This window comes from Sinocyclocheilus grahami, unplaced genomic scaffold (genome assembly GCF_001515645.1).
Source record: "Sinocyclocheilus grahami isolate Dianchi unplaced genomic scaffold, SAMN03320097.WGS_v1.1 scaffold609.1, whole genome shotgun sequence".
NCBI classification, from domain to species: Eukaryota; Metazoa; Chordata; class Actinopteri; order Cypriniformes; family Cyprinidae; genus Sinocyclocheilus; species Sinocyclocheilus grahami.
In genome coordinates this window covers 1108373-1120715 of record NW_015505788.1, presented here as the reverse complement: position 1 = coordinate 1120715, position 12343 = coordinate 1108373, and the positions used below count along the sequence as shown (strand labels likewise).

Here is a 12343-nt window from a genome sequence, read left to right as displayed (position 1 = left end):
TCGCGGGACAGCACTGGCGAAATCTTCCAACTGAACCATAGTTAAGCTTTATCCAAAAAAGTCGCTAGGTTTGTCAGTAAGAATATTCTATGGTGAAAAGCCGCTAAAAGGGTCTGAAAGTTGCTAAATCTAGTGCTAAAGTCGCGCTCGTGTGTGTGTGAGACGCGGGAGCTGATGGCAGCGGGCGCTGGATATTTGTGGTGGTCAGTGTGGATATTGTGGATGAGTTCTTCTGTGTCATCACGTTCTATTAGTTCTACAGCTTCAGTTTCTGAACTTTCACGCTTAGTAACACATACAGCTGTTCCCTCACCACAGTGCAACAGTGAAAAGAGAGACCCCTTTCAAACAGTGTCGCGTTCCCAACGTTGTTTAAGTGACATATTAAGTGACAATAAACGGTATTGCGGTATTTTCAAAATTCATATCATAACAAAAATAAAAACCGGTATTCGGTATACTGCCCAGCACTATTATGACTATATATTATTTTTTATTAATAATAATGCCATTCCCTCATGCAAAATCACTTGATTTGTCTAAATGGTCACAAATTTATTTTTGATACTCAAGAACCAGTTATTTAGAAAACTGAACTGAACTATTTATCGGTCCTGTCTCAAGTTGTAGGATGTCCTCTTAGTACAGTTTGCCCAGGATATGGGTCTGTGACGTCCAGCATGCAAATTTGACCAGTTGCGTGAGATGGGATGTTTGGAATACTTAACACAGTATTGTTTAGTAGTGGCCAAACTCAAGTTACACTAACTTTTACACTAATAGTGTAATATTAAAATGTGGTGTAGATTCTAGGGGAACCTCGGACATGCCTTCCAACTTTAAGAAACATCTTATTGTCAGTATTGCAGAGAAGATTTGCTACTGGTTGAAGTGACTTCTACACTTCTTAACAATTTATTGTAACTGTAATTTGGGGGCAAACAGAATGATTATATCCAGTGGAGGCCAGTGTTTCTATTTCAGAGCCTGATCTGGAAGTTCGGGAGGGGCCGGTTGGATCCCGCTCAGCAGGGCTTCTCACTTGTTTATTATAGGCCAAATGGAAATACCTTTGCAGTCAGGAAATGCCCTTTGTTCTTGCTTGTAATGGTTTGATAATTTATACATTTGGGCCTCAGGGCTTGGGTTCCGCTGGCTTGGACACTTACGCACATTTCTGTGTCATGTGGTTTGCCGTGCATTTGAGCTGCGATACTGCCTGGTTGTAGATGTGATGGTGTTTTGCATATGGTTGGGCTGATAGGTAAAGATAAGGTTTAACAGGTGGAATATTTACTGATCTGTTTCGCCTGTCAATAATGAGCAGAACATAAGACAACTCTAGAGCTGAAATGTGTGAAAGAATGCTTCAATGTACAATCATCAGTAACATTCATACAAATGTTTTCAACAGGTCAGGTCAAGGTGTACAGGGCGTTATTCACCTTTGACCCAAGGACGGTGAGTTTCCTTCTCAGTTATACTCTTTCCCTTTGGTTTCGGTTGTTTTAGCTTGCCTGAATTGAGCTCATCATGTATATTTTCCTCTTTTTCAGCCAGATGAACTGTACTTTGAGGAAGGAGATATTTTGTACATCTCAGATACAGTAAGTTTATAATCTCGCTTGGAAGTACTGATAGTTCCTCCTGTGATTATGGAGATAAAGAGCATTATATTCATGGCAGTGTTGGTGATTTTGTACTGATTGCTGGGTTTATTTTCAGAGTGACAGTAACTGGTGGAAGGGGACATGCAGGGGAAGGACTGGTCTTATTCCCAGTAATTATGGTAAGGAAAACAAGCGGCAAACTAGAACCTACAAACCATCGATCCATCACTAGAACATCTTCGGTGACTGTAAAGGTGGCTTTTGTAAAATGTGACCCTGGAGCACAAAAGCAGTCTTAAGTCGCTGGGGTATATTTGTAGCAATAGCCAACAATACATTGTCTTCATATGACAGATTATGAAGGCGTCATGTCAGTCTTATGCACACCCCTTCAAGTAAAGTGTTACCAGATATTTTGTAAATTTCCTACTGTAAATATATTAAAACTTAATTTTTGATTAGTAATATGCGTTGCTAAGAACTTCATTTGGACAACTTTAAAGGCGATTTTCTCAATATTTTGATTTTTTAGCACTCTCAGATTCCCGATTTGGAAATCCATCAATGGAAAGCTTAGTTATTCTAAGTGTGTAAGATGTATAAATCCCAATTTCTAAAAATGGACCCTTATGACTGGTTTTGTGGTCCAGGGTCACAAAAGTGTATACGTGACTTTTACAGTCTTTTATGACGTCAGGAAAGTTTTATTAGAGATAATCAGTGGTGTTTGCTAAAGAAATCCTAGAAATACTATTACTATTGCACATACACATGGGGGTTAATGATTGGAACAAAACCCAACCTCAAGTTCTCTTTTTATGCATTATATGCTATTACTTTTCAAAGCTTTACCTAAATTTGCCTGGATGACAGTAAAGTGGGTTAAAGTATCCTGTAGTCATTGATATACATGCATCTGTGGGTGTATCATTCTTATCTTGATGTGATTTGCCTTTTTCCAGTGGCTGAGCAAGCAGAGTCCATAGACAACCCCATGCATGAAGCAGCCAAGCGAGGTACCCAAATAGAAACCTATCTAGCATTTTTTTTATTTGGTAACATGGTGAAACAATCAAATGTTTTGTGTGTGAATGCAGGTAATCTGAGCTGGCTCAGAGAGTGTTTGGATAATAAGGTTGGCATCAACGGACTGGACAAAGCTGGGAACACCGCTCTCTACTGGTCCTGTCACGGAGGACATAAAGGTATAAAAGATGCACACATGCTTTAATTGTTTTCACATTTTAAAATTGAATCTGCAGCAGTTGTGCACAAACTTACAGCCTATAAGAACGCTGGTTTAAGCCTGTTTTGTCCAATAACGGCACTTAGTGGCAAATAGTGGCAAGATGAAATGTTTAACCTATTGTGTGTTTTTTTTTTTTAGATGTGGTGGAGATTTTGCTGAGACCCACAGTAATGCGGAGGAGTATCTCGATGATGAAGACTCCGACTGAGAGAAGAGCAGCACTAATGAAGTCCATTCATTCCTACATTCATTCCAACACAACATGTATATAGATCAGATTATATGTGCGAGAAACATTACTTACAAAGGTGGGGAGGATATGAAAGCTGGTTGTCGTTGTCTGATTGTCTCAACTTTCTTCATTCCAGTTCATTTTAAACGTATTGCAGTACTTGTCTGTTCTGGATTAACTGTATTTATTCCATAGAACTGTCTTTTTGATTTTAAAGTGCCGCCTTTAACAGGGAGATCGCCCAGAATGCCTCGGAGCACTGGGTCTTTATTCGAAAAGTTTTATGTGCGTGTATGTATGTAGCGTGTGCGTTTGAGCATTTTACCTGTTTGATTGTGTTTGTGTGTGTGTGTGAGATGTGCTTGATGATAGCTTCTGAGATGCATGTAAATCTGAATGCTATAACTATGCAAATAAATCAGTGTCCTTTGCTTGATATGCAAGACTCAAGCTTGGAGCTTGAATATAATGGTATCTGTATGTCTTTTCTTTTCATTGTGTGCATTAATTTAGCCGTTTTTTAGTTTACGGTTGATGTATTTTAGTGTTTCACCACTTAACATCATATTTAATCAGATTATCATGTGCTATTCAACACTGGGGACATACTAGAGAAGATTATATTTCAACCTTACTTTTCAAAATGGCATGATGAAACTGAGTAGGTTGATTATATTCTTCTATATCTTCATAATGAAATTGCTTTCATTTTTAACATGTTTTAAAGGGATAGTTCACCCAAAAATAAAAATTCTGTTATTCACACACCAACACTTGTGGAGTTTCCTCCTCCTGTTGAATTTAAAAGACGATATTTTGAAGAATGTGGGTAACCAAAAAGTTGCTGGTTGACTTCCATACAGATAGACTTTTCATAAAAAAACACTATGGAAGTCATTGGTGACCAGAAACTGTTTGGTTACCCACATTCTTCAAAATATCTTCTTTTTTTTTATTCAGCCGAAGAAAGAAATTCATACATGTTTGGAACAACTTTATGGTGAGTAAATGATGACTGATTGACTTTCGAATCGCGTTTTTCATTAACAGGTTAGTTCACCCAAAAATGAAAATTCTGTCATGTCGTTCTAAACCCGTAAGACCTTCGTTTATCTTCTGAACACAATTTAATGTCCAGAAAGGTAGCAAGGAGATCAGTAAAATAATCCATGTGACGTCAGGGGTTCAACCTAAATTTTACGAAGCTATGAGAATACTTTTTGTACGCAAAGAAAACAAAAATAACGACTATTCAACAATTTGTCTCCTCTGCATCACCCTGGTGCCATTTTATTCAGCCGAAGAAAGAAATTCATACATGTTTGGAACAACTTTATGGCGAGTAAATGATGACTGATTGACTTTCGAATCGCGTTTTTCATTAACAGGTTAGTTCACCCAAAAATGAAAATTCTGTCATGTCGTTCTAAACCCGTAAGACCTTCGTTTATCTTCTGAACACAATTTAATGTCCAGAAAGGTAGCAAGGAGATCAGTAAAATAATCCATGTGACGTCAGGGGTTCAACCTAAATTTTACGAAGCTATGAGAATACTTTTTGTACGCAAAGAAAACAAAAATAACGACTATTCAACAATTTGTCTCCTCTGCATCACCCTGGTGCCATTTTGGAGAATATCAGCTGGATGTAAACAGCGTATGCTTTTCTGTGAGTAATTAATGACAGAATTTTCATTTTTGGGTGAACTAACCCTTTAAAACATGATGTCAGGTCAACCACAAACCTTGTTGCAATCTAGTTTTTTCATTTGGCTTAAAAACAGATGTGTTTGTGGTGTGGTCCTTATTAAATTACATTTGCGTCTAGTTTGTGCCGCTTTTCATGAACTCTTGGCTTTGAGAGCAACACGATTAATGGCAAAGAAATTAAATAATAGTGTTTATTTTACAGGTTACTACTTCACTCTTATTCTAAATATGCACAAGTTAATGTAATGCTAATAATAGTGTATGTGTGTCCAGTCTTTTAAGCAATATATAAGTGATTTTGTATTCAGTTGTTTCAGACGATTTCTTTTATTTCTAAACCAGGAACTTTAAGGTCATTGACCCACCTATTGCATTTACTGGAAGATCTTTCAAAGAAGTAACTGCAGTTTAGTGGCCTGTTACATCTTGCCAATTGAGCAAAAAAGAATGTTCTGAAATAATTTGCTGACTTCTCCATTTGTTCTGCTGAAAGTGCATTTTAGATTATGATACTGAACAATACACTAATGCAACACAAGGTAAAAATCAGTAGTTTTCGTGTGCAATATATTCAAGAAGTGATTTCACAGGCCTGAGCTCAGACATTATATTGAATGCATATTAGCAAGAGGCTTTCAATTAAATCATATGGTGGCCCTAAAAAGCCAGATTAGTGTAACAGCCAAATGGTCTTAAAATTGAGTTTGGAATTTGACATCGGAATGCATTCATGAACGAGCATTCTTTATCATACTATAAAATGTCATTCTGATTATTTTAGTGGAATGTGGAAAATATTAACATTTATATTTATGCATTTGGCAGACACTTTTATCCAGAGTGACTTACATTGCATTCAAGGTATACACTTTATCGGTGCATTTATTCCCTAGGAATGAAATTTATACAAAATTAACTTACAACAGCTAGAAAACACAACACTTTGCGAGCTTTTAATGAGATTTCAATGCAAACACCACAAATAAATCAACGATGCATAAATTCAGATCCTGGTATTTATTCAATGTCTTGTACAGTCCATTTAGATCCCAAGTTTTAAATACAATGTGCATGTCATCAGTCAATGTAGAACAAAATATGACACCACCCTGAAAAAGAAAACCTTTAAGACTTTAATTTACTTGCATACAGTAGGAAATCGGATTAATTGAAAAATGGGGAAAATGTACATCACAAACTGATTACATACAAGAAATTAAGACAAAAATCATTGTAAGTAAATCACAAAACATGCCTGGTGGCAATAGGCACATTGTGGAACGCCACATACTCAACGAAACAGGCATCTGGGCCCAAACTGGTTTCTTTAAGAAGGCGTTTTATAAGAATAAAATATGTAATTATAACAGCAGAAGTAAGTTGGTTCCATAGTTAAACTCTCATAAAGGCATAAGGATGGAAGCTCAAACCACTCCAGCCATCCAGAAAAACAGACCACTCATGAATATAAAAATAGAAACAATCATCAACAAAAAAAGGTCAAAGAGCACACTTTATTAAAGTAATCAGACAGAGAAATACATGCACAATAAAATCAGGGCTGAGCAAACAGAGTACCAAAAATTTGAAAAATATACATAATATGGCATTGAGATTTTGATGGTGCCAAGCTGTTATTGCACCTTTAAGAAAAACCTGATGTGGCCAGTGGAGAAAAGAAGTGAAATAGAATAACAGAGAGTGTTATACCAGAAAGCAGCAAAGAGATGTGAAATGTGCAAACAGAAGTGTGCATACGCATGTTCAAGTTAAGCTCAGTGTGTGTGTAACAAGTATAAAAATAGATCTTGATTTGTCCAATGCAGTCGATAATATCTAAAATAGCTCCACGCAATTTAAGGACCATAATTTAGTCTCTAGATCCAGGGAAAGCGTTTGAAAAAGGCTGTTAAAAATCGTCATAGCCTCCCTGAAGATCTACACTTCTCTGACAGTGCTTTGGCACAGGAACAAGCTGAAGTAATGCTCACTACCGTCACAAGATGACACTGTGACGAACTGTAAAACTAGACCCTTGGGACTTTGGATATTGGCGTGCATGTTCAAACACACTCTCCTCAACACCATCAGACTCTAGCTGAAGAGCTTGACAAAGCAGTTTTGGCAGTAGGGTTTGTCGTTTTGCTCTTTGAATGTGCCCTTGTTCAGCTGTTTAAGGCAGAAGGCGCAGACGAAATGCTCGGGGTGAAACTTCTTGCCCATGGCGGTGATGCAGCGGCCGGTAATGGGTTTCTGACAACCGGAGCAGAGGGAGCCGCGGTGCTCGTGGTAATGAGCCTCACAGTAGGGCTGCCCTTCATGCTCGAAGAAACTGCCATTCACAAACGGAATGAAACACTCCTGTGGAGGACAGAGTGAAAACGCAGACATCAGTCAGTTATGCAGGAATGATTCAAATAATGCTACAATAAAACAGCACAGATAATACATGCAGAAATATAGAAACGTCTGATATTAAAATGTGCATACATTCAAAACACCCAGATAGCAACATAAACACAAATCTTCCAAAACCAATATCTAGAGAGCAGCATGGCTTACGATTGATCACATGTCTATATGAATTAATATACGTATATATATATATATATATATATATATATAAAAAATCAAGATATTTACAAATCTGAATAAGGTATAAAATGTAAAAAAAATTATGTAATGTATAAAATGTAATTTATAACAATCAGTGGCAGGCCGTGCATTAATCCACCTCTTAATACCATCATTATGACGCCACGGCTATAGAAACCATCAATATTACACAGAAATGCATATAACAGGACGTTGCATCACAGACAGGTATCTCACGTAGAAAGAATGAATGCTATTACTAAAGCAAGAAACCCAATTAACAAAATTCAACAAGTCTCTTTTCACTGCAGCCACAGCTGCGCCACGTACATAATCTAATAAAATGACAAAAATGTAGTCCACCCCGGTGTTCTTACAGACATTTATTAACTCAAACGTATTTATACCTTGCAAATAACATTGGTATAAAACAAATAAGGTGATTACATGTGTTTTAAATTTGACCTAACAATTTAAAGGGATAGTTCACCCAAAAATGAAAATGTGATGTTTATCTGCTTACCCCCAGGGCATCCAAGATGTAGGTGACTTTTTGTTTCTTCAGTAGAACACAAACGGAGATTTTTAACTCAAAACGTTGCAGTCTGTCAGTCTTATAATGGAAGGGAATCACGGCTTTGAGAGTCATAAAACATACACAAACAAAACCAAATTAAACCCTGCGGCTCGTGACAATACACTGATGTGTAAAGACACGAAACGATCGGTCTGTGCAAAAAACTGAACCGTATTTATATAGTTTTTTTTTTACCTCTGATGCACTGCAATGTCTGAACTGTCCTGAGAGTGTCCTCGACAGTCGGCGCGTGACACGTCTTTTTCTTCTTCTTGCTTTACGGCGGATCGCAGACTTATAAGTACATTACCAGCACCTATCTTTCAAATGGACCATCTACAATCTCAATTAGGAGTATCAATGGTCCACTTGAGAGATAGGTGGTGGTATTGCACTTATAAGTCTGCGATCCGAAGAAGGAGAAGAAGGAGAAGAAGAAGGAGGAGAAGAAGAAGAAGGAGAAGGAGAAGGAGAAGGAGAAGAAGAAGGAGAAGGAGAAGGAGAAGGAGGAGAAGGAGAAGGAGAAGGAGAAGAAGAAGAAGAAGAAGAAGAAGAAGAAGAACACGTCACAAGCCGGATGTCGAGGAAGCACTCAGGACAGTTCAGACATTGCAGTGCATCAGAGGTAAAAAAAACAATATAAATACTGTTCAGTTTCTTGCACAGACCGATCGTTTCGTGTCTTTACACATCAGTGTATTGTCACGAGCCGCAGGGTTTAATTTAGTTTTGTTTGTGTATGTATTTTTGACTCTCAAAGCCGTGATTCCCATTCACTTTCATTATAAGATTGACAGACTGCAACGGTTTGAGTTAAAAGTCTTCGTTTGTGTTCTACTGAAGAAACAAAGTCACCTACATCTTGGATGCTCTAGGGGTAAGCAGATAAACATCACATTTTCATTTTTGGGTGAACTATCCCTTTAACGTACTCGTACAGCTTTTTGTCTTCATGAGTCTCTCCGCAAGTCTGCAGCGCGCTGCGGGAGGAGAATACTGATTAGCACAGCTTTACTGGGAAAGTGAGCAAGTAACCTTAAAATAATTAATACAAGATGATGAATAAAAGTGTATACATGTGTTTTATCGTGTACCTGGAATGTAATGTACCCCTAGGACTTTCATCTGCACTACGAGTCTCTCCGTCAGTCAGCCAGCGCCGCTGCGGGAGGAAAACTCGGAAACTGAGCGCTCCTTAGATATTCTTACGGAAACTTAAACGTAGCTTTATATATTGCAAATAACATCAGAATAAAACATATAAAGCAATTAAAACGCCAAAAATGAAAATTAACCAACCATACTCTAGTGGTTTTTCATCTTCACGACGAGGCTGTCACAGAGCCGTTGCCGAAGAGGTGTGTGGTTGTTTTTCGCGGTCATTTAGTACTACTGTATTAAGATTTACAGTAGGCTAATATTTTCGTCCCAGAATGCATTGAAAATCTACAATAACCTACTGTACAAAGCATATACAGTAAGAAACCTGAGAATACAAAAAACAACAAAAATGTCTTATAGTGTGCCGTTTGCTAGCTCTGACTACTAATACGCTCTCTGACCATCCAATCAAAGGACGTGAAAATGCCGACGTTATTGTACGCCTGCTAGATGGCCCCGGTGTCGCCCACTCGAAATCTGATTCCGATAAAAAAAAATACACTACTGCAGGGGCGTGTCTAGAGCATTTTAAATGGGGGGGGGGCCAGTCGGGGGCACTGGCTCAAAAGTGGGTGGGGGGGGTTGTGTTTGCACATCGTGTTCACTCACTAAACAAAGAGTGACAGAGACCGTGACAGCAGAGCCAATTCATAAAAGAACAATATTTAAAAGCACATGTCCAGTTTTGTGTGAGTGAAGGAAATCTGCTTGGGAGTGGAGAGATTCTTCCTCGCGCACATGGATCGCGTAACATTATGCGCACTCGACATTGTCATTAAGATCACACTATAGAAACCGCCTAAAATGAAGTATAAAGAAGAGAAGAAAGCGGCCCTAGGCAGCTGCCTACACATGCCAGGATCCGCCACTGCCAGATGCAGTTAGAAATTTACTAAAAACAAGCCTATCGCAAGACATCTGGTAGGGGGGGGCACCTGGGGTGGCCAGCCAAATTTCAGGGGGGGCCGGTGCCACCCCTGGCCACCACGTAGACACGCCCCTGCACTACTGGAAGCAGCGCAACCAAGAGAAAAGCTATAAAATGAAGAGAATAGACTATTGCGAATAATTTAATACACATTCATGGAAAAAATATATTAAAACTAAGTCAGTGATTCTGATAATGTTTAGGCCAGCAGAGAAGGCCTTGCCGGCCCTGACGGCCCCCCACTTATAACAATATATTCAGACAATTCAATAACTATATACACTCTGATATTGCAGATTTTATATTGCCATTTAGGGTGCAAAAAAATCTAAATATTGAGAAAATTGCCTTTAAAGTAGTCCAAATAAAGTTCTTAGCAATGCATATTACTAATCAAAAATTAAGTTTTGTTATATTTACAGTAAGAAATTTACAAAATATCTTTATGGAACAAGATCTTTACTTAATATCCTAATGATTTTTGGCATAAAAGAAAAATCAATAATTGTGACCCATACAATGTATTTTTGGCTATTGCTACAAATATACCCCAGCGACTTAACACTGCTTTTGTGCTCCAGGGTCACATATTCAATATTTTAAACTTCAGATTTATAACTATATTCACTCTCATATTGCAGATGTCATATAATTATTTGGTATATTAATAGGCCAATATTTGGTGTCAGCAACCCTGATAAATTAAATCTATTGAATAAAATGTAATACATTTAATGAAATGTAAATCCTGACAATAATATAACAATCTCAATACAAGTATAAATCTTAAATATGCAACTATAAACAAAGATAAATAATTATAAAATATAAATATTTATAAATCTGATTTATAACTATATACACTCAGATATAGGATATTTTATATAATCATTTAGTATAATATACTAATAAGAATATATTTAGTGTCAGGAACTCTGCTGAATTAAATAAATAAATGTAATACATTTAATGCAATTCAAAAAAATGTGATTAAAATTTAATTTAATTACATCTCCCCGTGCCAAATATTGGCCTATTAATTGGCCCGGCTGATATATCGGTACAAACACCCACAAACGCAGCATACTGACCCTGCAGACAAAACACTCAGGATGCCAAAGAGCATTAAGGGCCGAAATATAGTTCTCCAAGATGGCACGAGCACAGCCGCCACATTTGGGGGCAAACATGTCAAAGTAGTCCTTCCTACAGTACGCCTTTCCCTCCTTCTCATGAAACCCTGCAGGAAATTGACAAGAGAGAGAAAAAAAGGTTGCCAAAGGCTTAAAACCATTTTAAAGAAAAAAAGCTGGTAGAAAAAGAAAAGAGAAGAAAAGAGGTTGAGAGGAGTGGAAGCTGCTTACCCTCAGGCCCAAAGAATGACCCGCACTGGGCACAAAAGAAATGCTCCGGATGCCAAGTCCTGTCTAACGCAGTCACCACTCTCTGCAGGAGGAAGTAAAAGCAACTCGACATTGTCATTAAGATCACACTATAGAAACCGCCTAAAATGAAGTATAAAGAAGAGAAGAAAGCGGCCCTAGGCAGCTGCCTACACATGCCAGGATCCGCCACTGCCAGATGCAGTTAGAAATTTACTAAAAACAAGCCTATCGCAAGACATCTGGTAGGGGGGGGCACCTGGGGTGGCCAGCCAAATTTCAGGGGGGGCCGGTGCCACCCCTGGCCACCACGTAGACACGCCCCTGCACTACTGGAAGCAGCGCAACCAAGAGAAAAGCTATAAAATGAAGAGAATAGACTATTGCGAATAATTTAATACACATTCATGGAAAAAATATATTAAAACTAAGTCAGTGATTCTGATAATGTTTAGGCCAGCAGAGAAGGCCTTGCCGGCCCTGACGGCCCCCCACTTATAACAATATATTCAGACAATTCAATAACTATATACACTCTGATATTGCAGATTTTATATTGCCATTTAGGGTGCAAAAAAATCTAAATATTGAGAAAATTGCCTTTAAAGTAGTCCAAATAAAGTTCTTAGCAATGCATATTACTAATCAAAAATTAAGTTTTGTTATATTTACAGTAAGAAATTTACAAAATATCTTTATGGAACAAGATCTTTACTTAATATCCTAATGATTTTTGGCATAAAAGAAAAATCAATAATTGTGACCCATACAATGTATTTTTGGCTATTGCTACAAATATACCCCAGCGACTTAACACTGCTTTTGTGCTCCAGGGTCACATATTCAATATTTTAAACTTCAGATTTATAACTATATTCACTCTCATATTGCAGATGTCA

The 12343-nt window shown here is 37.8% G+C and overlaps 2 protein-coding genes across 2 annotated transcripts in view; one reads left to right on the top strand and one right to left on the bottom strand.

Annotated features, from left to right (window-relative positions):
- Positions 1-3269, top strand: part of LOC107557575 (osteoclast-stimulating factor 1-like) — a 5805-nt gene extending 2536 nt beyond the window's left edge. The window contains exons 2-8 of the mRNA XM_016241049.1: positions 1415-1461; positions 1557-1607; positions 1726-1789; positions 2573-2626; positions 2708-2815; positions 2998-3026; positions 3228-3269. Coding sequence (XP_016096535.1) covers positions 1415-1461; positions 1557-1607; positions 1726-1789; positions 2573-2626; positions 2708-2815; positions 2998-3026; positions 3228-3269 — 395 coding nt within the window. The remainder of the gene's footprint in view (positions 1-1414; positions 1462-1556; positions 1608-1725; positions 1790-2572; positions 2627-2707; positions 2816-2997; positions 3027-3227) is intronic.
- A 2534-nt stretch (positions 3270-5803) lies between these two features.
- LOC107557596 (calphotin-like) overlaps positions 5804-12343 on the bottom strand; it is a 43676-nt gene continuing 37136 nt past the window's right edge. Inside the window, exon 13 of the mRNA XM_016241075.1 lies at positions 5804-7162. Within this exon, the coding sequence (XP_016096561.1) occupies positions 6896-7162 (267 nt within the window). The 3' untranslated portion in view covers positions 5804-6895. The remainder of the gene's footprint in view (positions 7163-12343) is intronic.